Raw genomic sequence first — 27,805 nt, 5'->3', positions numbered from 1 at the left:
AAGGAGAAGTTCTGTAAATTACCCAGTAATAATAATAAACACACTCAACTGACGAAGACTAATGAGGAACGTTTGAGATTTTGGTATACTTTTGAAATTGCAAATCGATTCGTGTTCTGCTTACAGCTTTAAGAGCGGCGAAAAGTTACTACAACCAGTTGTTCATCAATATCTATATACTGGCCGTTCATTCTTTAAAAATGGTAGAAACCCACTGAAAAAAGTTTCTTTATCCAAAATCACCCTGTTTTGGGATAGTAAAAAAATTCTTAAGCCTTCCCTTCATTAATATTTTCGTTTAACGCGTTTATTTCATTCCACATTACTTTCTAGATAGAATTTATAAATTTTTTTTTTAGCGAATTTTCGAAGGAAACTAGGCTATTGCTTTTGTACTGATGATGGAATTTTGAATTATTTATCTATCCTACCAAATAGGTGTCAAAAATGAAATGAGGATTTTTCTATTTGAAAGGTCAAGTTCATTAATGAGAAAAATCGACAGATAACCAAGGGGGGGGGGATGAATGCATGAAGTACAAAATTTTGAATTTATTCAAAATAAAAAATATTTTTGTATTTTTTGATCAGTTTTAAGCAAAAAAATACTTTTATGATTTTTTCTCTAGGCTCCTCTTTTTTGAAATAATATGGACTTTTTACATAGCTTTATGAAAATCCCAAAATAAAGTTTAAAGTTAAATTTTAGAATATTTTTATAAATTTACAAATAGTCATTTTTTGATATTCATTAATTTTTTGTATGTGCTCCTGATGATAAATAAATTGGATAAATTGTTTATTAATTATATTAGTATTGACACAAAAATTTAACGTAAATATACAGAGTAAATAAATTCAGTGGCTTGAAATATTTTACTGACATGTGCAATTTGTCCAGAATATACATCCTACACAGCAAAATTATTCTCTTTGAGCTTGAGTTCCTAGAGGAATTTATATATTATTTTTCCCTTAATAACAAGAAATGCATGATGCCTTTAATGTATTCTGAGTAAATTTGTATAGATAAAATAAATGTACGGCTTTAAAATAAATTCTATAGAGTGTTTGATTTTAATTACCTCAATTAAATTTTTCTTTAACAAACCGTTTTCGTAAGAATGATCGCCGCAAATCTATTTAGAGGGTAATATTTTACGAAGACGTCGATAAACCTTAACGTTCAGAATATTTGAAAAATTCAATTCTTGTTAGTAAATGATATGAAAAAGAGAAAATTGTTAAATAATATAGTTGAATTACTTTAATTTCTTTACCATTTCTTCATTTTTCAAAATGAATTGAGCCAGGTTTATTTGACCATTCATTTCCATAGTAATTATTTTTATGTTAAAATTATACGTCATGCCATTTACAAACTGAATCGATTTTGAAGATCATCACAATTTTTTAGTTTTTTCGAGAACGGAACTCTAAGCTCGCACTTAGCTAAGAACACTCTCCGTTTAATTGCCTTTCTAATTAAACCAAAAAAATGAAAATCGGTTCATCCGTTTAGGCGCTACGATGCCACAGACAGACAAATACACATACACACACACATAGCGGTCAAACTAATAACGCCCCTTTTTTTTAATTCGGGACCTAAATAATAATTCGAGTAAAAAAGTAACTAATACTTTCCTCGTTTATTCTTTACAAACATGAATTGAATTTTAAACAGGTGAAAAACAGGAGACCTGTCTCTAATCTACACAGCTTTTACCCGAGTAATTTTCGACGAGAATCTTTTGTTAAAGAAAAATATATGTAGAAATTAAAATGGGTCACCTTATATGTATATTACTCGAGTATTATTTATTGTATTTGTAAAGTGGGTGTACTTGGGTTTATTATCAGAAACCATATACTTAGTACCTACAGATATGATTTAATAATTATAATAATTTCTACACTATACGAGAGTAATTATAACAACTTAATAAAGTTTTATTATTTTCTAGTGTCAAATTAATTATATTTTATTACTTTAATAATAATTTAATATTCATAACTATTATTATGTAATTATTATTCATATAAATATAACATATCGTATCGCATAAGTATACATAAGTATCTTAATTTCTTCCTTAAATGATACTGTTAATTATTATATATGAATATAATTCCTAAAATTTTTTTTATACAAGTTTAGACACCAAGGATATTAACTGCAATGAGTATATTTCAGTTTATTTTATACAATGTGTCGCATTTAAGATGAAGACACCCTCACACTTTCGCCATTTATACAAATATTGATTTGAAAATTTGTCACAGTCATACAGGGGCATGAGTCCCATTTTTTAAGATATTTAGCCGAAACCTGAACCTTAACCTCAGCTTACTACAAATTGATAAATAGAGCAAATTCTTAAAATTTTGCCAAGCGCCAGAGATGGTTAGGGATATCGAAAGTTTCAGAAGAAACTTTTTCTCTTTTTCGAGTTGCTAATTTCTTATGTTTCTTGTAGGTTTTAAATCATAGATCCGCTCAGTGGTGGAGCAATCTAAGACGTTAGTCTTAGACAGTCTAGCTACTGACTGGGAGATTGCGGGTTCGAGTCCAGGCAGCGGCAGTGTGAACAAGTATAATTAATGGAGGTGCAGAATTGATCACATTGTCGTCGCTTGGATAAGAATGAAGTAACCAAATCCACCCACATCAAAATGTAATTGTTAATATGTATGTAGTTAAATAAATAAAGGTTAACAAATAATGATGTGGGTGGCCTCTGTTATGAGGCGTATATGTCAGAGAAACGGAGGTTAAACTCCATTATTATTATTAAAGTCATAGATTTTTATTTGTTAGCAGCTGATTAATTAAATTACTAACAATTTTGAATTTTTTTAAATGATTTTCGCCACTTGTGAAAATGAACTAATGAGGTGTTTCTTACAATTTTTTGAACGTCCATCGTCAAGCACACCAGGACCAACGGAATGTTTAACATTTCTCCAAAAAACATTTTGTCTACGAGTCGGCTTTTTCAAAATATCTCTGGTCATAAGGGATTAAAATCTTGCCCAAAAGAAATTTAAATTTAAAATTAAAATGGTCTCATATACATTTTTAGTTCAAGATCATTTCGAATATAAATAACTAATTTAAGTTTTATATTAGAAAAAGCACTGAATTTATAAAAATTTAGATTATTTTTATATTACTAACTAGAAAAGTGTACATTTTTTGCCATGTTGTTTTAATTATTTATTAGAAGAGAAACACTAGTAGACAGTTAAATTAAAGTAGTGTCTTCTAGACATTTTCATTATTTTTTTTCAAACATTAGAATTTATTTATAATGAAATAAAATAGAGGTTTTAAACTAACATTAGCCTTGTAGGTAATCTTTATTAAGGTTACATTTATTATTTGAAACAATCTATTGCCAGAAGAAGAACAGATATCTCATCTTCGTGGTACTTAATTCTAGTAGATGTATTTAGATGTAGCTGTTTTTGCTTTTTATTAGTTAAATATCAACATTACTGTATAAACTATATCGTGATTATCGTCATTTCATCTAGAAATGAAAAACATTTAGCCTCTATACTGAGTGATTCAGAACTAATAAAGCGGCTTTGAATAGAATAGTTGACCTTAAAAAATATAGAGTTAGCTAAAATTCTTTAGAACACTTTTGAAAATCATTTTGTTTAATAAAAAAAGTAACCGGCTAAGTGGCCGACTCCACCCACACCATAAATTTAATTGTATTCGGATGTAGTTTAAATAAATAAAGATTAAAAATGATGATGTGGATGATCTCTGTTATAGATGTGTATGTCTGAGAGGAAAGGAGACTAAACTCCATTATTCTTATTAATAAAAAAAAAGTTCCAACGACTACGAATCACATTCTAAAACGTATGAAAACAAGAAAATATTTTTATCAGAAATTGTTATGATAAGTAAAATTACAGTGGGTGGACAACTAAGATTAAAAAGTTTGTCCCTGATTTAAGTTATCTAAGTAGGTGATTTTATGAAGACCTATACCAAAAAATTGTTCGAAAAATCAGTATTTCTAAGCGTTACAAACTTGGGACTAAAATTAGTAAACCTTGAAATATATATCTCGTATAAACAAAGTATAAAACAAGATCTATAGAGTTTTTATTGACAAAAATAGCAAAAAAGTTGTTCTACATAAAAAGTGTATCAGTGCATTTAATTAAATATCTATAATGCTAGCGTAGATGACATATTATATCCATTGACATTATTTCTATGTCACTATTATCCGTAATGATTTAGAAAAGATTTACTTAATTTTCTTCCATAATCAGGTTAGAAACTATGCAGCGTTGTCTCATGTATCTTTACATAAATGTATTTTGTAAATACCACATGCCTAACGAACATACATATATTATTAGATACATACAGTGTGTGTTTGACATTATAGAAGAGTATATATGGAAAGTACTTGTATTTTAATTATTGATAAAAATTAAGGAGAAAGGTTAGAATTGGATAATAGTTGTGTAGCCATTAAAAAAATTGCAAAAATTTTTTGTATCTCCAATTTCGATAAAACTCAGTATATAAGGTAATTTTGACCCAAAAAGTACAAAAATCGGGTGCATTTGTTGATTGGTCGAATAGTTTTTGAGATACGGACTAAAATCGATCCAAATATTACGATATCTCAGAAACTCTGAATCCAACCATTAAATTAACCGGATTTTTATACTTTTTGGACCAAAATTACCCCATCCACCGAGTTTCATCAAATTCCAAAACAAAAATTTTTTTCCCGTTTTTCTCGATTTTTTCAAAGGGGTACCCCTTAATAAAATTGCAAAATATCGAAAAATTTTGTTTATCTCCAATTTCGATAAAACTCAGTATATAAGGTAATTTTGATCCAAAAAGTACACTGATCGAATAGTTTTTGAGATACGGACTAAAATCGATCCAAATCGATTGCGAAACACTTATTTCCTTTTTCGTGCCTAGTTTCGTTGTTTTTAATTTTTGGTGCGATTCACGGCGACCAGTTTGTTAACAATAAATAAATTTTAGGAAATTCTTCGAAATATCATTCACTTCACTTGATTGGAGATCCCAAGTGAGGGTGTCAATTTCCTCCTTTTCGTTAAAAAAACGTCAGCTATGGTTAAATAACACCCTGTATATTATATAAGTGAAGCAACTAATATAATGTATATATCTAGTGATGTCATCTAATAAATGTCCTGATAGAATATAATACCAGTATATTATTATCACTTAGTTATATACCTATCTCCCTAACTCCCTAGTACCTACGTCAATACCTACCTACATAGATACCCACTACACATTATTACCTAATGAACTGTGTATATACTCTTGTAATTACAGTTAAAATAAACCACTAGGTATGTTGGTTGCTAGTTGCTACCTACTATACTATATACCATATTATATTGGTCGTGGTCGTTACATGTAGGTACCTTACTACCTACCATTACATACGGTGAACCAGGATTGTTATCATTAACTATCTATGGTTGCTCTTGTTTTTGTTGTTGTTGTTGTTGTTACAGTTTACGAAAATTTCACGTGTATTATATATAACACCGAAAATGTTGTTACAATTACCATGGAAATATTAGAAGTAACTTGTTAAACAGGATGATTCATTAAAAATTTCAAAAGGAAATTATGGGTCTTTCTATTTTCTTAGAAAATGAAAAATATGTGTCTGGTTTTATTTTCTGAAGACACCTTCCAAATCAAATGATGGTCAAGTTTGCTTTTTAATAGGAACTCCCTATTTTTCCAAGCAGATTCTTATTCAATGATTCAACAAGTAAAATTTACAAAATTTAACAAACCGCCGACAAATTTTTCGGGAACGGAACCCCAAATTCGCACTTGAAACACATCTAAAAACACTCTCCATTAAATAACCCTACAAAAAAATTAAAATCAAAATCGATTCATCCGTTTAGGCTCTACGATGCCACAGACAGACACACAGACACACATAGCGGTCAAATTTATAATTTAAGTCAAAAGTTCACCAAAAATTTTCTTGGTGAAAACTTTCTTACCTTATTTAAAAATCACCTGTATAATATTTGCTATGTTATCTACGATATCTTGGCTAAAAATGGCCTTTATATTTGATGTAGCTTTTATAACATGACTACTAAATATTATGATTAAGTTTTGGTTTTTCTTTTTACTTATGTGTGTGTACGGGAGAAATACATAAAACTTTCTGCAACTTCGTAACCAGATCAACTTTACTCAACGAAACTATTTTTATCCGATCGAGCATCGCAAAAGAGTGGTAATTTGTTTATCAGTCTATATATGTGTGTTCCTATATGGCACGCTAGAGACCAAACGCGAGGACCGACTTTGATGATTCAGACATCAATCGACTTTTCTTAGGCTTGCGAGTACTACTGAAGATATGGCAGTATTGAAAATTCAATACGGTGACCAACAGACGCCATACTGTGAAAAAAACTGTATGCGTGTTCCTATGTGACACACTAGAGACCAGCGCGAGGCCGATTTTAATGATTCTGACGCCAATTGGTTTGTTTTAAACTTACGTATACAGTCTATGGTTGTGGTTTTGACTTCTCAACAGGTGTCATCTTATTTCATAAAATTTTTATAAATTATTGATATAATCATATTTTGAATTGAATTTATAACTTTTGACTTTTTTAATGTTCCAACAAATGTTTTCATAGTGAATTTTTAAAATTATATTATGTCCCCTAATTTGCTTTTAAATAGACGCAAGTATGAGTAATTATAGTTCGTGTATGTTGAATGCATTATCTTTGACTGTTTAAAAAGTATTATAACTAGATTATAGTTCCTTGTTTATGAAATTCATAATATAATGTGATATCAATTTTATATCTTAAATTATTATTAGAGGCTTTCATTACTATTATTATTAGGATAGTGTTTTGGTTTTCTGTGAAGTTTACGAATATAATTATGGTATCTATGCTTCATTTAACGTAAATAAGTTAATGTATTAATAACTAACTATAGAGTTATAAACAATATTCATGTATGTGTATATACAGGGTGTTCTGTTATTGATAACAAAAAATTATACCACTAAATTAAGCTTATCAAGACAAATGGAGAAGCTCCTTACCAAATTTCGATCCGAGGCCCGATTTGGGAGATGTGGCTATGGGACAAATAGAATGATTTATGAATTCACAGACCAATCAAATTCATTAAATTGGTAGATGTTACTTTAGAATATAGAGGTGACTATCATAAAACAATAATTTTAAAATGATTTAATTGGGTAGCGTAAAAAAGAAATTTTTTTGTCGTTATTTAGGAAAGAAAAAAGTAATACATACCTATTTATCAAATTATTTCACCAATACAAAGACAATTAGATGTGGGAGGTATCAAATTATATAAAAAGTATATACTTTTCTTTGAGTTATATGGGATATCAATGAATTCTTTTTTTAACACACATCTACTTTCTTTTTCATAAAATACTATCCAAAATTTTAGGTTTTCTGTACTTTGGAAACATTTGAAAAAAAAAGTGGAGCTAGATTTCTATAATAATTAAAGTGTTTTACCATTTTATGTGTCAATAAAAACTTTTCATTTCCTCTATCCTTAACGAGTATATGCATATAATATAAAATAAAGACTGTAAGGAAATTAGAAAACTAACCTTGAAAAATGTTCTTCATGAAATAAATACACGATGTGCATAATGATTGTGATTGTTGAGGTCGCGACATAAATCCTTGAGCTTTTCTTGGTAATTCTTTACGAAATAGTAAATATTTATAAATATTGTGAATTGATTTATTTTACTATCGTTCTGTAAATTTACAATTATGAGTTTTTCATTTTTAGTCGTACTTGTATCTCCTTGCTCCGAAGTTCAATTTTTGCTGAAGCAATGTATATATACGGCTGGGATTGAAACAAATATTTTAAAAATTGTGAATAAATTAAAACTGTCTTTAATATCTGTTTAAAAAATGTAGGTTATTTGAAACGGTTTAACAAATTATGATTTCTTTTGTTATTCTTATATTATTTTTATACCATGTATATTTATCTATATGTAATATATATCAAGGTATACTAAGTTTAGTCCCAAGTTTGTAACGCTTAAAAATAGTGATGCTACGAACAAAAGTTTGGTGTTCATAAATTCACCTAATTAGTCCATTTCTGGTTGTCCGTCTGTCCGTTCGTCCGTCCGCCTGTGAAGACGGTAACTCAATGTTTGTGTTGAAATTAAAATTTGCAAAGCCCCTTTAAGGAATGCCTCACATTTTCCAGAAATTTCACAAATAAAAATGCTATAGATTTACTGAAAGAAGGGAGAAAGTGTATCTCTGTTAATAGCCACTAGTGAAAAAGTGCATTATTTTGGAGTCGGTTCTTTTTTTGCAAAAAATTTTTATTGTATAATTCAAATTATTGATTTGAACTACAAATTTTCTAAGAAATATTTGAAGTAGTTTTCTTTGAAATTGAATTATTAATTTTAAACTTCTACAGATTAGAATAAAAATTATATGAATTATTATGATTATTATAAGTTTGATGGAACTTGATATCATTTTTGGAAGGTTATAATATAAATATCATTTTACAAAATATAAATAAATACTATGTTGTATATTGTATTTGTTTTATACATGCAACCATTGTAAAATCAATATTTAAACAAATTTTAATATCTAATCGACCAATTCTTTGCTTGCCAAAATTATAAAAAATACAAAACTTGCATATTTCAATCAAATACATTTTTCAAGTAGCTTAAATAAATTGAGCTGCGTTATTTTACAGAAAATTTATCCTGTAAGAAAAGTTATATGACATTATTTATCTAGCTTTTGTAACCACATTTCCTTAACCAGCTCAGTTCAGATCCGCTCAGCCTTCTCCGACAGTACGATACAAACGATACGGTACGGTACCGTACAAAAAATCGAATTTTCCTAGAATATATGACAGGAAAATGTTTGGGGGGGGGGGCTTTTCCCACTTTGTTAATTCGACTTTATTACACGTCCAATAGAAAAACCCCATCATTCTAGCTTGAATTGAAGTTGAAAAAGACAGTTTTAGAGGTGTTCTCCTTATTTAACACCGCTATTAGTTTTATTGTTCTGACAAATTCCCTATGTCTTTTCCCAATGTCCCATCGTTTAAAGATAAACAGAGTTAAGATATAGATATTAACTACACATTTATAATAGTTATTAGTTAGTAATACAATTAGGTATTATAAATATTATCCTAGTAATCGTCAAATCCATGTTATAAAAACTGTTATAATATCTTTTAACCTTAAATTATTTTAACGTTAAAAAACAATTTTGGCTGTAAAATTTATGAATATATAGCGTTTTAGATAAAATTATTTAATAAATTGTCGCCCAGTTGCCCTTGATTAAATTTTTACGTAAACTGATATTACATTTTCAGTTAATAAAAAAATAAAAATGATAAAAAATTTAATATACCACGTTTTTATAGCGGGCTAAAAAGTATAAAATAATAAAAAGGTTTTAAAATACTTGTGAGATTGCAACATGAGGCGTATGCAGCAGTTATTTATTGTTACATGTCACACATATATAACTGATATACCCATATAATACATGCTATACAATTTCCGTCTAATTTGCGCTTTCACGGGTAAACAGTGATGTTAACGTTTTTACATTTAAACTTTTGTTCCATCTCTAACGGTTTACAAGATGGGTCCTACGGACTCAAGACTCAATTTACCTATGTTGCTCATTTACGAACTCAACCCCACTTTTTACATTCTCACCACGCTATTAAAATTTCAGCTAGATATCTCTTTTCGTTTTTGAATAATGATGATGACAGACGGATAGGCGGACAGACGACAGACAGGCAAACAGGAAGAAGTCTCTTATTTGGAAGAAGTATCAGTTTTTTTTTTCACTTCTAATTCTTTTGAATATTCCAACCAACCGGAGTAATAGTATTTTCTCAAGAAAATCTTCAACTATATAAATATTAATATTTGGTTTATTAGAATATTAAAATAATTTAGTACAAATACTATAATTTATTTTCATTCATTTTACATGCAGTTTTCGAGACATGTAACATTATAAGATTGTATGTAACAAACTAAATATTGTCACAACGTATAATATTCGGTTCATTAAAATACTTGTGTATATATATTTAATTGCATGCACAACAAATATTATTTCTAATAATTTACATTTTTCGTTTACAAGGAAATATATATTTGTCACAAAAATAATTTACAAAGACGAAAATTCTAATTTGACAAATATCTAATTTTCTGCATTCATATTTGCCATGTAGATGTAGTGCTTTTATGATGCTAGTACTACATATTAATCATAATTTCAAACATCATTCCACTTCCATTAAATTAACTAATTTACTTACATATCCAATTGGGGATGAAAGTTTATATGAAACTCTGTAATTTTGGTGGCGAAAAGGGGGATGATAGTTTGTATGAAAATTCGTCATTTTTGAATTTACTACTTAACGTCGATTATAGTCTGTATCTCAAAAACTATTCGATCAGTCAACAAATGCACCCAATTTTTTTACTTTTTGGGTCAAAATTACCTTATAAACTGAGTTTTATCAAAATTGGAGATACAAAAAATTTTTCGATTTTTTGCAATTTGAAAAAATCGAGAAAAACGGAAAAAAAAATTTTGTTTGAAATTTGATGAACACCATTGATAAGAATTTGAAAATGATTGAGATTTTAAGTAGATACAGATTCATACTAACAGTTTTTAAACACTTGTATATTATTATGGAAGTAGATATGTGTATGAACACAAAAAATGAACAAAATTAGTAATTTGCAATGTACATATTTTAACACAAAAACCAACTAAAACAAATATCTAAAAAAGAAAGATATCAAAATAAACCAACATATAACCCACGCTACTAAGCCAATGAAAAGCTTTGATAATAAAGAAAAAGACAGATTGTATGATAATACCACACAAATAACCATGTTGTGTTGTTCTTAGATAATTTTCAGGTTATAACATTTTATACTATACAAACCAAGTCAGCCACTAGTCAGAAAAAGTTATACATTTACCAAAAATTTATTATCCAGATTCCAAACTATCGTTATTATTATACACACACAAAGTTTGCAAAATATTGAAGGAGGCATCTATTTACTGTTTAATAATAAAGGGATTATTTATATATTATAAATAAATAAATAATACATACAGTAGTGTTTATCATAAATTTTTGGATAATTTAACAATTTTCTAAATTTACTAAGAAGTAGCCAACTTTTGAGATTTTTCCAAGCGTTACCGATAAAACAGTTATGAAATAATATATACAAAGTTCAAGAGAAAAGTAAAAAATATATTATTCCGAAATTAGACACGATTTATTTGTATTTTTAAATTGTGCTTTATTAGTTACTGAAGAAATACTTATTCATTAACAGTATATTTTTCTCCAATTTCGCAAGGGCTTTAATTATAATAGTATTAAACTCTTTTAATAAAAGTAGGGAATCAATTTGTAGTTTGGTGGTCATCATTAGATCACCGAAGTTAAGCAACGTAGTTCATAGTCATTACTTGGATGGGTGACAACTAGAGAACAGTGTGTGATGTTTCTTTTTTATTAATTTACTAGATTTATACCCGCCCACTTTACTGGGCTTAAAAATAAAAACAAACCACTTCATTGTCTCCACCTCTTTTGATCTTACTTACACCCCATTCCATAACTCTCAGAGGGATTGGTTTACACAGCCTAAATATATACATAGTTTTCAATTTTAATAAATTGGACAATAGTCATAATTCATTGAGTTTATTAGAAAAGATTGCCATGAATTATTTTACATTTACTATTTAAAATGTTTACATAAATCTCTAATTAATAGTTCGAAATGATGATCATAAATGGAATAGTAAAATATTAGATTATATTCAATTTTGTTTTTGTTTTAGATATATCTTTATAAATTCAAACTTTGTTATTCTGATGTATGAACTATATTGTTATACAGTTTCATTCAAATCCATTCGGTAGTTTTTGCCTGAAAGCGAAACAAACAAAAAAACATCCTTGCTTTCACTTTTATAATATATAAGGATATATATATTATCTATAAAAATTTGACTTCCGTTTGTTTACGGCCGAAAAAATCGACAGATAGTCGATGGATAGACTTGAAATTTTGGCAGGTCGTTGCATTTATACTCAAGAGTGTTGCACATATAAGGGTGTTTGCATCCCAAAACTTTCACGAGAACAAATATTTAAAAACAACTGAAAAAAGTGGTTTAGACCATATAAATAAACGTGGCCGGACTTAGGTAGTATGTTAATAATTTTCAAATTATCTAATATTAATTATTAATACTATTGAAAAAGTCAAAAAGGCACAGTTATTCCAAAGTTTTAAGTTTTCATGTCTGTCAGCAAATTTTATGACTGCCTATCATTTTTATACCATGTATATATGAAATATACATAGTATATTAAGTTTAGTCCAAAGTTTGTAACGCCTAAAAATATTCATGCTACAAAAAAAATTTTGGTAAAGGTGTTCATAGAATCACCTATAATTAGTCCATTTCCGTCGGTCCGTTTGTGGACATGATAACTCAAAAACGAAAAGAGATATCAAGATGAAATTTTTATAGCGTACTCAGGACCTAAAAACTGAGGTCGAGTTCGTAAATGAGCAATATGGGTCAATTGGGTCTTGGGTCCGTAGGACCCATCTTGTAAACCGTTAGAGATAGAACAAAAGTTTAAATGTAAAAAATGTTCTTTATAAAAAAATAAACAACTTTTGTTTGAAAAATTTTTTTGTAAACATCACTGTTTACCCACGAGGGCGCTTATTAGGTGCAAATTTTATAGTATGCATTAATATGGGAATATCAGTGTGTGTGTGGCTATTTAAAAGTGGATATCTTTTTTTATTAACGTGACGTCAAAAAACAAACGATTGCTTCATCAACACTGTCTATACATGGTATTTCAACAATTAACTCAGTCAATTGTTTGTTTTCACTTGTTATTCTATGAAATAATAAAATGTAAATAATGTTTCGTAGTTCTTTTTGGAAGTGAATGTCTACAATCACTATACGATATGACATGTGTATCTATAATAGTATTTCTGTCTATATGAATATATTTAAATATTCCCGGTTGTTTGCATGCATGAATCCAATGTACTAGATCTATCCACATAGAAGCAAAATAACAGCGAATGAAATAGAAAAAGCAAGTTATAGTAAGAAATAAATAAGTTATTATACGTTAAAACATAGGTTACACATATTTATAACCAAACCTTATACAGATACAGCGAAAATCATTTATAGTGATGCGTGTTTGTACATACGACATATCCGGTATTGTATTAAAGTATGCGTTAAATTATCTGTGCATAATGCTAAAATATACTAATTAATTATGAGAAAATCCGAATAAAATTCCGTTGAGTATATAACTTGGCCTCATTATCCCCATTCCTGTATATAATAGATGTAAAATTAAGGATGTTTGTTTGTTTGTGTGTTTGCTACACTTTCGCGCAAAAACTACCGAATGGACTTGAATGAAACTCTACTTTTATAAAGCTCATACATCAGAATAACACATGAGCTATAATTTATAAAGATATATTTAGAAAAAATTTTTTTAAATATCTTCCCTGCAGTAAAAATTCAAATCGGCTGTTTACAATATTACAATAAAAGTTATTAAATTAACATTTTTTATTGACATCCGGGGATTTTTTTAGTTGATAAAATTCTGACTATAAGCAAAAGTGAAATTAAAATCTGATGTTTATATTTAATAACCAAGAAACAAATTTCTCTAACTAAACCTTAAATCCAAGAATACATACAATTAATTCCCTTTAAATGGTTTATTCTCTTGTGATTCGTCTTTGATCATGATCTAATTAAATTTTTTTATTTACCAAGATCACCTTCTGAAAAACGAAACAAAAAAGTACCGGGCGATCTATGAATTTCTTAAAAACAAATTACCTGATTTTATTTGCGTTCTTCTTTCAAGAATTCTTTTAATTTTTATTAGCTTAATGAGCGAATCATTTAAAATTACTTACATTATTATAAGATTTACGACATACATAAAAAGGTATTCTACATCGCATATGAATCAATTTCATTTGTACAATTTCATTAAGGTTGTGAAACGACAAAGTCTTTTTTTTCAAAACCAAAACAGTATGGTATGTTTGGGACTGTCATAGGACTGTCGACGGAAGTGAAAGTGATATTTTTTAATTGATTATAATATAAATAAATAAAATTGCATAATTTTATATTGTAATAATTAACAAATGTATGAAAAAACTATTATAAATTATTTTAAAAAGCAACAACACACAGTACTTTCAAGGGGTAATCTATCCTAGAACTAAGTATGCTCAATGTAGCCTAGCTCAGTGATCGGGTGATAAACGTTGTTTTCAAAAACATTTGAATTTTTTGTTGATGTTGTTGCAGGGAAGTAAACAATATTTTATTAATTATTTTTTTCTGAGAGAGCACTTCCTGATACATACTGTATAGTTTTAAGTAAATATAAATAAATCAACCTGTATGTGAAGGGTAGATAAATACATTTATTAAGTTTATATTTTATATACAGTCTTATAATATATATTACCTACATATCAAACAACATCCGGTAACCTAAGTATATAGATCTGCATATACATGTAGGTTTATAGGTTTACGGTAAGATATAGTACTAAGAATACATGTACCTCGATTCCTTCGATAACGTTAAATTTTGAGCCGGTACATTTAGACAAAACCCACCATCATGTACCTTAGTTTAAGCAATATGGTGTACCACAAATAGTTGACAAAAGATACGCACTAAATTTAAGAGTTTGAATTATTATTACCTCCTTCGTTATAGGTAGTCAAGTAAAGGCTAGCGTAGCAAAAGCGGAAAAAAAGATGACTCCTTCATTCAGAATCAATAAAAATACTAGTTATACATACCTATTGCAGGACAGTAGAAAAGGAGGCTTGTAAGAGAAACTTGTACATGTTTCAATCACGTACATTATATGATGATGTTTCCTAGAATGAACGGTAAATATCATATGTTGAAGAAAGAACCTTCCGGTAAAATCAGTGGGAGTGATTCTAGATACATTAGTTAGGGTATCGTTCATTCTGATATTGTTCCATGGATCACACATCTCGTAATATAGTTCACACTTCTTTACTGGCAGCGTATTACAAAAAAAATTTTTTTTCTGAGATTTAACAGTGCCTTAAACAGAGGCTATTTTCATTATGATATTTAAAAAAATATTTTGAATCCTGGTACTACAGTCTCCCTTACTATATACCTCTGTAGTATGTAGAATACATAGTATATGAAGATGAAGAACTTCTTCAGGGAATATTCAAATTATATTAAAATATGAAAAATGAAATTTATTTTTATTATTAATGGTGACATCATATTTATATGGATAGATATGTGTATAAGAACAAGTTAGTTATATTTTTATTTTTATCAATATGTTTTTTAGTAAAAAAAATTGTATATTATTGATAATAATAAGATATAAAATATGTATAAAAAACGGAATGCTATTGTATAGAGTGTTATTTTTATTAATGAAGTGATTTCTTGGGTCATTTTATGTAGCATCTAATCTTCATATGCTATCATTGGTGGAAATACATAAGAAATTATTATATCGGGTGTTAAAAGTCACGGGATGGTCCAAAAACTTCCAAGAAAGAAGTATTTTTTTGATAAGACTTTGAAATGACCATGATAGCAACTTACTAAGAAAACATAATAAACGAAAGATATTTTCGTTTGCTACATTTTTCTTAATAAGGTAAAACTTTTGACCTTTGAAACTTTTATTTGAAATATTTAATAAAATATAACTAAGCTTGCAACCTGTTTTCCGTAGTAAAATTATCGTCCGTGAACACTTGTTTCGATGTCCCTGTCGGATACCAGATCCTCACATTTTTTTCAAATGTCAGTTTTATTTATATTTTTATTGGTTCAACTTATCTACTTAAATTGAAATAATCAGCGGATTGGAAAGAGAACGCTGCATTTTTTTTAAATTTCTTAGGTGGTTCGAAATTTTTGGTGGAGGAAAAGTCGCATTTGTTGTTTTTACTTAACAAGATCTTTACTTAACCATGTTCACGCGAAATTTTAGCAACGAGAGAGGGTAGAACGTTTTTCTGTTGAAAACTATTACTCAAGATATATACACGCCTTCCGAAAAAACTATAAATTTAATTTTTAAATAATTTAAACGTCGAATAGTTTAACTGTATAATTTGTGATTAAATTATTCAGCAACAACACAATTTGTTGTAGTCAGTAAATTTTCTTTATCACCACTATTACAAAATTTGTGATAGTTGAATATATTCCCTAATTTTGAGCCCAAAAGTGCATTATTTTCATTTGTGATATATTGAACGATTTTACTTTTAAAAATAACTTGTTGCATGTAGTCAAACATTAGAATTTATTTGTTCAGTTATATTTTACCACTCCATATTTTCCACATAGATTTATGTATTATTTCATTAGATGAATCAAATATTGAGATTTTTACATAATCAAATTCTGCCCAATTTAATTTTATATTCAAATTCCTGTTCATTATAATTGCATGTTATGAGAATGTCATGCATCATAATATGTCAATTCAATCTCCTGCCACCGGTTATTATAAACTGATTTTTATACCATGTATATATGAAATATATCAAGGTATACTACTAGTTTAGTCCCAACTTTATAACGCTTAGAAATATTGATGATACGAACATAATTTTAGTAAAGGTGTTCATAGAATTACCTAATTAATCCTTTTTCGGTTGTCTGTTCGTCCGTCCGTTTGTCTGAACACACGATAACTCAAGAAAAAAAAAAAAAGATAACGAGCTGTCCAGTTTCTTAAATATTATATAATATTATATATTTAAACGAGCAATCAACAATCTCGGAAATGGCTCCAACGATTTTCATGAAATTGAGTATACAGGGGTTTTTTGGGGCGATAAGTCGACCTAGCTACGCTTCTTTTTAAAAAACGTCGTTTTATTCGTGTTTTCAGGAAAAACTGAAACATAAACTGCAAAATATGACTTTTTCTGACATCTATTGGTGTATATCGTAGTTAACGAAATAAAGTACATTACCGGGACATTCAAATTGATATTTGTGTTTAGACAATTTAAACGGTACTTTTATTATTGATAAAATTTGTATCTTTTAACTAAAAAATTACCGAACAAAGCTCGGTCATCCAAGTACTAAAAGTTTTAATGAAAAAAAAGTTCCTTATAAAAATATAAACAGCTTTTCTTCGAAAATATTTTTCGTAAACATGACTGTTTACGCCAATTAGATATTATATAATTTGTATGTATTTTATTAAGTATACCCACATACAATGTATTTGCTGTGTATTTAAACAATTAACTCAATTGTTTGTTTTCACTTGTTTTCATGTAACTTGTTGTCAATTGCTTTTTAAGATATAAGGTAGGTAAAAAACAATAACCAAAAGAAAACCGAAAAATTTAATCAAATTAAAACATGCTTCTTTCTCAATCCTGAAAATGGCAGATAAAAATAATCATGGAAATATTGCGGTATATTATGGATACACGGTGTTTTTGTGAGATATTATTGGGTGCGACGGGTATAATAATATATCAATGCTGTGAATCGAACGCATAAATAAAAATAAACGATGAATGAATAAAGAGTGTGGTAGTAAATAAGTTTGGTTAGATATACCTAAAAATAAAATAAAAAAAACATTGAAATACCAATAAATTTATTTGTTGAATAATAAAGCACTTTTTTTTTATCTTTATATACATGTAGATAGATATACATACAATATACATACATACGTATCTAGACTAAAAAACATATTTATTCTTTTTAGTCTCATCTTACCAGTCTTCTTTCAATTTAATAAATTTTCTTATTTTTCCTACTTCATGGTTCAAGTCGATAGATAATCAGGTTTACCACCACGGCAATCAAATCCTATACAATTGTGTATACTTATACTAACAATAATAGTTATCCCGTTACGCTATTTTTGTATATCAAATACAGGGTGAGTATTTTTTTTCACTCGAAATAAATCATGCTTAAATATATTGTTTTCTGAAGACCAATCTTTTTTTGTAGGTTTTATTAGTAGGCTTTTATAAAAGGGTAAACGTTATTTCAGAAGCATGATTTATAAGGAACAGTAGAGCCTAAATGGCCGAGCGGTCTAAGGCGTTTGCCTGTGACTGTTTGTCAATAGGTTCGGGTTCGAATCCAGGCAGCGGCAGTGTGAACAATTTATAATTAATGGGAGTGACCGACTCCACCCACACCAAAATGTAATTGTAAATATGTTTGTAATTAAAATAAATATAGATTAACAAATTATGATGTGGTTGGCCTCTGTTGTAGGCGTGTATGCCAGAGAAACGGAGGTTAAACCCCATTATTTTTATTATAATGAACATGTCTATATCGAAAAGTGATAAGCATCTTTTTAATTTTTCCTCTCAACTTTCTGGGCTTTTTGACGTTAACTATGCTAACTGCGCCAATGCATTGTCGTTAATAATACTTTAACGATTATGTTTCATTATTTGTGAAATATAGATAAAGGTGCTTAAAAACTCTGCGAAATCTCAATATATGTAAACGTCAGTCATATCTGAAACCTTTCAAAAAATTTGTTTTTATTTATGATTAAATCTTTTGGGAAATAATGTCTCATTTGTGTCTCACACTTTTTATATAATACAACTTTTTTTTTTAATCATTCCTATGCAATTTCTTAGTGCTTATCACAGTATTTCAAAGCTATAAAGTGTCGTAAAAATTACCTCAAACCATCATTTGAACAAATAAATCATATTTACAGCGAAATATTTTGAAATTAGTAATAGGCGAATTCTAGATATATCAGTACCCCTTTAAGTTTACAATCATTACATTATCCCTGGTAAGCTGAGAAAAAATATTCTTTGCTCACTTGGACGTATCAAGAAGAAAACTATTGAGTTGACGAAAGGAGGTGTCAAACAAAAAATTTTTTCAATAGTGATTAAATACGATTATTTTGTGAATACCTGCATCGAATTTTATTAATACAATCTTTTGACTAATACACCTTTTCATATTAAAAACGTGATTATTGATACTGAGTGATTTTTATCCGAGTGTCAAGGGATGATTAAGTTTTGCGCGTACCTTGTATGCATGTATATTTGTTTGTAAATTTCTTTATTACCTCATATCTTTCAAACGGCTCGACGGATTTTGCAAGTAAAGATATCGTTATATTCGTTTTAAAACCCCAAGTTGCTTGAAAAGAACCAAACCCGTCGAGTAGGGTATCAAAATAAAGGAAATTAAAAGCGAATTACAAAAATAAATATAAGTTTATGTTTAAATTTAATAAAGGATAATAAATTGTATTACTTGCGAGGGTTTTTAAACTACTGCACTCTTTTTTCTTTTCAGGTTTTATTTGACACAGTCGGGTTTTTGATTTGTTTAATTATTTTCATAACTTTTATTGACCATACTGTAAACAAAGGTTTCTATTTATCTCATTGCATGAAGTTGTTATTTGAATCTTTTCCGCTATCATTCTCAGTTTCTACTATTCTCATACCATTTTGTACTTGCACGTATTTTTACACATATGTTTAAACCGTCAGTGAAAACGGGGTATATTCCGTTATGTATAACAGTTATATAAATACAGTTAGAGTTGGTCCCATCTTCTAAGTTTATCTGAAGTGATCTAGAATGAAGTGGTTGGTCGTGTATGTATTGTCTAGTAATAGTTCTTGGAAATGGTTTGTTCTACGTTAAATGCAAAAGACATCTGGTGGTATGTTTGGTAAACTAACTACTCTATAGAAAACATAGTTGTAGAGTTATCTTGAACAACAAACATAGTAACTAACACAAGCTATAGTTTAAGGGTATTCTTGATGTTTGTATGGTAAAACCATCTACCCTTATATTAAACTTTATATATATATATATATATATATATATATATATATATATATATATATATATATATATATATACTACATTCATGAGCCGTGTCTGGTAGCATCATCATATATACTTAGTGCCCTTTCTCTATTCTTGAAGATAACACACACCACACACTCACTTAAAAAGGTTTATTTCATTGCAATCTGCATAAAGCTTCTTCTTGTTATTGTGGTTACTATACACATATTAATACAAAGAGTTTTATTAATATTGAAACAGAATAACTTATTATTTTAAACTTTAATTTTTATGAGCTTTTGAGTGTAGTGCTACTAGTAACTTGAGTACATTATTAAGAATTCAGTCGAGTTGTTTCGAGCCGGGATAGTTTTCTTTTAAATTTTTTCCTGGTCGATACTGCGCGAACAAAAAATAACATCGACTTCGTTTAGGGTTCGATCGAAGCGTATTAACGGCAGTACAATTCGAAAAGAAATTCATAACATTCGGTCGAGTCGGTCGGTGTGGTTTTGTAAAAGTGATCAGAACCGTAAAAATTATGTAAAAATAATTTTGTTGAAATGTTTGAACTTCAAAATTTAAAAACTATCAATTATTGTACTCCAAGGCGAGATTTTTTATTTATAAGTTGCTTTTTCTCTAAGCGTTTTGATCTGACCCACCACCAAAAACTGTAATTTCAGGGCCTAACGCTTCCATTGCTGAAGTAAATTAAACATAAAATTTAATTTTAATAAGTATTATCCAATTTATGAAAATATATATATATATATCGTGGAATATTAATAACTCTCTATAAATTTTTAAAAACAATTCAATTTTGCCCTGAATCAAACAAAAAGAAATTAGCAAATTGATGTTCAAAATTCTACCATGTTCATCCAAAATATTCTTTATCATTAAAAAAAGCTAAACATTTGGTGAACCCCTTTTATTTGTATGCGTTGTTAGTTTATACGATAGTATTACTTCGTATAGAAGATCATATGATTAGAGTAGGATAACATACTATTATATAGCCTGAGAACGTATATATCTACTATTTCTTTTATATAATATGGATATAATATACTTCATATAAACATTTATCATCTTAAAATGATGGAAGTGTTTCTCTAAATAAAATACAATAAAATTATTCTTTTTAAAAATGAAATATCAACTTTTAAATAAATCTACGTTATAATAAATATATAAAAAAAGAAACGTAACATTTATGTAACTGATTCAATATATTTTATTAACTTGCCAAACTTTATAGATGATCTCTTACTTTTCTTCAAGATGTATTTTTTTTGTTGCAATGTGTTAGTGTTTGGAATTCTATTATATCCTTTTTTTTAATACGAATTATAAAAAATGATAAGCTATAAATGTTACAAGTCTTATGTTGATAAAATAAAGTATTCTGAAGTCATGGATATCTAAAATTTTATTTAATAACAGTCAAACCCCCGGTGCAAAAAGAAGGGTGTTATAAGTTTGGCCGTATTCGTTGTGTGCGTAGTCATGGTAGGGACAATAAAAACGATGCCAGCGCTTCCAGTGAAAAATTTTGGTGTTAAAGGAGGCTGTTATGACTAATTTGCAATTCTTTACATGTTAATGTTATAGAAAATGTCAAGTTAAAATTATTGAAAAACACTAATTAATTAAACTTAATGCGTTAAAAATTGTGAAAATAAGAAATCAAATTGCACAAATATTAGTTTTCAAATGTAAGTTATCATAATTATTTATTTAAATTTGTGAAACAATAATATTAAATTTTCAATGTAAGTCATAAATGCAATCCATACAATTATATATGCATACATTTAATTCTATAATTAAAGTAGTGTATGGTTACCATGGAAACGCCTCCAACAAAACTCACGCACGGTCAAAATATCGAAACCTTCTCAGTACCAGCAACTCATAATTCTATTTCTTTAAGGTTATCAGGTCAAAATATCGAACCCCTCTCAGTATCTTCTAAGCAACTCATAATTCGTTTTCGAAGAAAATGTCACCTTTGTCCTTAGCACGTATTGTAAGCCTTAGGCCTTATTAAATTATTTTCCAACGATACCGAAATAAAATATTATTGCCTTTTTTCACCTTGGTAGTATAGTACTTTAAATATTTCGTCATAACATAAGTAAATATGAAACTGATTCATCTGGGGGCGAAGTTTAATAGATGCAATTCATTTTCGACGGCAACATTATAAAACTTAACTAAATTTTGAATAACCTCTAACACTCAAACAGTTTCCATGTGATATTTAAATCATTTTTTTCAGTAAAGAATGAATAAACCAACCTCATATCGTGTGGTTTACAACAAGTATGACGATTTATGTACACATGTACTATATAATGTTAAATAAATCCCTTTTAAAATTCCATCAAGATATGTAGCGGTAAAGGATAACTTAAAGCATTGCGAACGATATTATCTTTTCTAAATGTTATATTATGTAATACATACATTTTACATATATATATCCATCCATATTATATGAATAGCCAATGGCATTTTTTTTTTCTCTTTTAAAAAAATCATATTATTTTTTGTAATATGATGGTGTTTTTACTTTTACATGAATATATAAATGTTTATGCAAAACCGTTACATTTAAATGTGCAATGTGCATCAGTAAAACATTTTTGATAGTTTTTGAGATACGGATTAAAATCGATCCAAATATTGCGATATCTCAGAAACTCTACATTCAATCATTAAATTAATCTGATTCTTATACTTTTTGGGTCAAAAATACCCCATTCACTGAGTTTCATCAAATTCCAAAACAAAATATTTTTTTGCGTTTTTTTAGGTTTTTTCAAAGGGGTACCCCTTAAAAAAATTGCAAAAAATCGAAATTTTTTTTTAATCTCCAATTTCGATAAAACTCAGTATATAAGGTAATTTTGACCCAAAAACTACAAAAATCGGATGCATTTGCTGACTGGTCGAATAGTTTTTGAGATACGGACTAAAATCGATACAAATATTGCGATATCACACTTGTTATATATACCTATAGATATGTATAAATACTTCTGCTACATTCAGTATTCGTTTTAAAATTATTTAAATATCCATAAAAACAATATTGTTTAAATAGTCAGAAGAAAATTATTTTCCACTTTCATTTATTTAAAACATTCATAAATAGTTACACACATATAGTATCTTTTTTGTAATGGATTTCTTTTTTGTGTAGTAACATCTCGCTCTATAGGTGTCGCTTATGCAAACAAATGTACCTACGTGATACTTTAATATAGAAAATAATATAGTTATTGTAGGGAATAGAAATCTATTTGTAACTTGAATAATATGTTGGGTACATTATCTATGATCAGATAATACTTACCCATTTAATTTATTATCTTACATCCAAATGTTATATTTATATGTTATAATGATAAAGGAAAAAACAATAGTTTTTGTACGGCAATAAAATGTACAAAGTTTAGTTCCTTTAACTAATGTGATGGTGAGGTTAAAGTTACTATAAGCCCAGTATGCCGTGGTATGCCCAGGGTAGCGGGTTCGATTCCCGCCGTCGCAACAAAAATTAATTTAATTTATAGTTGTGATGGGCTGGTGTAGTGCATGGTATAAACATGAAGGAGGTACACTCTGAAATTGAGGAGCTGATAAATGAAATTATCAGTGGAAAAGGTGGTAAAACACATATATGGTATCACAGTATGCTTTATAGCCTAAGTGTGTCCTTCGTGGACAGCCAATACCTAACCTAACCTAACCTGTAAAAATTTTAAAAATGGTAAATGTCAAATTAAATTCATTTTTTTAAATATATCTTTATAAATTATAGTTCATGTGTTATTCTGATATATCAGCTATATTGCTGTACAGTTTTATTAAGAACCATTCGCTAGTTTTAGCGTAAAAGCGTAACAAACAAACAAACAAATAAACAAGCATGCTTACTTTCTTTTTATAATATATAGGGGTTTGAACTTTATTTGAACAACGGTAAAGTCTGTTTAAACGGACACTCAAAGTTGATGTCTGATATCTTTTAAGGTTCACCAAATATTTCAGAAATCTACTTTTTGAAAAATGCTCCTGTGCTGTATATTTTTATTCATTGCCCAATTTTTTTAGTATTGATTATTTTATCACATAAGTTTTAATATTTTATTTGTAATTTTAATCTAAATTTTAATTTGTTTCAGAGAAAAGTCATCAAATCAAGAGAAATTCCAATTATCAATAAGAAAACATGAATTATATACTAAAGATAGTGAAAAACTAGTCCAAAAAATACTAAATGAAATGGCTACAGCACCAATTGAACATGTTTGTAAGTAATTTTTATTAAAACAATTTCTTTAAGTTAATAAATTATTTTAGCACATTGATCTTTGCTTAATCATCTCAGTGAAATGTAAAGTAAACAAGAACTAGGAAGTTATAATTATAACAACATAGTTAGAAGCTATTTATTTACGTGTGTCCAATATATGGAAGCCCCCAGATAATTAGAGTAATAACTATTCAGTGTATAATATTTTTTGTGTATATTTTAATTACAAAAATATGTTACTTAATTATCCAAACAAATTTGTTGCAATATATTTGTATAATTGCACTTACATAATTTTATGTTAATGAGCGTTTACAAATATTGTCATGTTTAAAACCATTTTTTTTAAATTTACGTAGTAAATTATAAATTATAAGCGACTGTGTTACTTTTGAAGCCTCATTTTTAGCCTCACTAATGCCATTGCTCAATGTATCTGGGCGACGACATTGATGAATGCTTACGTTAAAATAAAATAGTTAGTTCTTACTCCAAGTTCTTACTCGAGTATTTGCCGTTTTGAACCTAAAAAAAATTTTTTTGTAATATTTTGATTGTAATTGAAATATTTGAGTTGACTTTGTTCTTTTGAATTAATGTTTTGAATTACCTAATTCTTTTACCATTTCACTTTTCGAAATGAATTGAGCCAGGTCTATAATATGTTAAAATTATATGTCATGCTTTTTCCAAACTGACTTGATTTTTAAGATCATCGCCAGTTTTTTAGAGCATGCCACCCTAAGGTCGCACTTGAAATATAGCTAATAACACTCTCCATTAAATTACCTTTCAAATAAAACCAAAAAAAAAATCGGTTCATCCGTTAAGGCGCTACGATGTCATAGACAGACAAACACACAGACACACTCACATAGCGGTCAAACTTATAACACCCCTTTTTTTTAGCTCGTGGGTTAAAAAATATTTGCACCTAATGAAAAGAAATTCTGAATTGTATAATTAAAACAATTTAAAAATGTGGCGCCTTTGATCCTACATATTTTTTTCTAATACAAACACAAACATCATATATTTTCTCGATGATTAATTAAAAACGAATATACATTTTTCAATCAAAACTAATGTATTCGATATTGTATTTTAATTACCAATATAAATTTTATTTGTATGTAGGTATATATCATAACTATCAATCCATACATAAATAGTATGAATATCTATTTACTTTTTTTGAATCAATAAAAATATCATTAGTAACTAATTAATTTATATTATAAAATATTCAAATAATTTAATAAAATTGATAGACATGCTATATGTAAAAGTAATTTTTAATCTATGACGTTATTGTATTTGTATATGTAAAAGAAATATAATATATCATATGTTGGACATAAATCTCGTTGACGAATTAACTATAGGTTAGGTTAGGTTATATGGCTGTCCACGAAGGACACACTTAGGCTATAGAGCCCATTGTGATACCATATATGTGTTTTACCACCTTTCCGCTGATAATTTCATTTTCCGATGATAATTAACTATAGAAAATTCACAAAATATTTTATCAATGGATTATAAAATTTTGTTGTTTTTTGTTTGAATATACATAACTAAAAAAATTACAGAAGTTTCAAATGCCATGGTATCTGGTGTTAACACATACGAGGGACAGTAACACTCTACAGCTACAGATGTATTAGAAAAATAAGTATTTATTTATTTATTTATTTAGGGCCCCTGAAGGGAAATATTTACAAGAAGTGCAAATCTTACAATCTTTATTCAATAGGAATCTCTTGCCGCTATTTAAGGATTAGATTTAAAGTTTATTTTGATAAACGCCATTCTTTTGTTAAGCGACTTCAAACAAAAAAGGAGGAGGTTATTAATTCGACTGTATTCTCAAAACTAATTTTTCTCTTTATGTCTAGAAAATACGATTTGTGTATGATATTAACACTCACATCAGTGAGAAATTCTTTTGTATAATCTTTTGTCAATTGAAAAAAAAAACATCGTACAGCGGTTGCTTAAGATTATTATATAAAAATTATGTTTATGAGAAATAGGTGTAATTATAATTATATTTTAAATTTCATTCAATATTATACCTTAATATTTTATACAATAAATAAATCGTTTGTAATTATTAATATCATCTAATAATAATTAATTAAATTATAATTTGTATTAGCTCTTTCTTATCAGAAATGAGTTAGGAATTTTAGCTCCAATTTGTGATTATATGCTTGAAGAAGGTACAATAAATTATAAATCAAAAGTAATTAAACTACATATTAATTTTTATGCAAAATAAATACAAAAATTTAAAATTAAAAGTATTTTCACTGTCAATTTAAAATGAACAAGAATTGAAAATTATTTATTTCCATATTTTCCTAAGATTATTCTAATAAAATTTAAAAAACAATTACCAAAAATTGCAAATAAATAATAATATAAATAAACAGCAGGACATTAGATGGTTGATAGCTTTAAAATAATGAAAATTTCTCAATACCAGAAGTTTGAAATTTTATAGGTATTTCGTGAAAAACTCATTTCGATTATGTCTATGGTTTAAGAGGAATTAATACAAGTCAATATACCAAAAAGGGGCACATTTCTCATAAACCGAAAAAGAGAGTAGATTAGAATTTTTTACAAAAAACCTAGATAAGGGTGATTGATCATTTATATTTCTCTTTAAGGTATTTCGATACCGAAAAAATGAAAATTTTACCAGAAGTTTGAAATTTTATACGTCATTTGTGGAAAATTCATATCAATTATGAGAAATCTGTACGGTTTATGATAATTGAACTATCAAAGTCAGTGTTTTTACTTAATTAGTACTTAATTTGATTACTTCCAAATAGAGTAACTTTTAGGTAAATTTAGTTCAATCAACTTATTTTGAGTTGTACTACCTGGTTTAGCACCATACAGATAAATTAAAAGAGTATCTTGATAATAATATGGTGAGGCACCCTACGATTTACGAATATTCCAAAACTAAAATCAATAAAACAGATGTACAAAACAAAAATATTCATTTCATTAAATTATAATTGAATTTGTTATGTTTATTCAATAAATATCTAGATCCTATATAGGTGGGTAGCAGATACAATGTACGGTATACAGAATGTTCGACTTACATCTAGGCATAAAAATATCACGAGGTATTATATACATGTGTTGTTTACTAAATAAAATATATGCCTAGATGATAAACCAAATATGTAATCCTACTAAATTTGGGTCATGCTTTACAAATTTGTTATCAAAATTAACCTAGCTTTAATAGGTTTCAAAAATGTGGAGTCATGGTCCCGGAATTAAGCACATAGGTGATAGCTAGGGAAAAATTGACATCACAGCGGAAAAGA

The 27,805-nt window shown here is 28.0% G+C and overlaps 1 protein-coding gene across 1 annotated transcript in view; it reads left to right on the top strand.

Moving 5' to 3' along the window:
* LOC123295894 (extracellular serine/threonine protein CG31145) overlaps positions 1–27,805 on the top strand; it is a 213,813-nt gene that overhangs the window by 50,940 nt on the left and 135,068 nt on the right. The window contains exon 3 of the mRNA XM_044877354.1: positions 24,316–24,443. Coding sequence (XP_044733289.1) covers positions 24,316–24,443 — 128 coding nt within the window. The remainder of the gene's footprint in view (positions 1–24,315; positions 24,444–27,805) is intronic.

The sequence above is a fragment of the Chrysoperla carnea genome, chromosome 3, assembly GCF_905475395.1.
Source record: "Chrysoperla carnea chromosome 3, inChrCarn1.1, whole genome shotgun sequence".
Classification (NCBI taxonomy): domain Eukaryota; kingdom Metazoa; phylum Arthropoda; class Insecta; order Neuroptera; family Chrysopidae; genus Chrysoperla; species Chrysoperla carnea.
The sequence above is the reverse complement of the archived record's forward strand: the minus strand, read 5'-3'. Positions and strand labels throughout refer to the sequence as shown.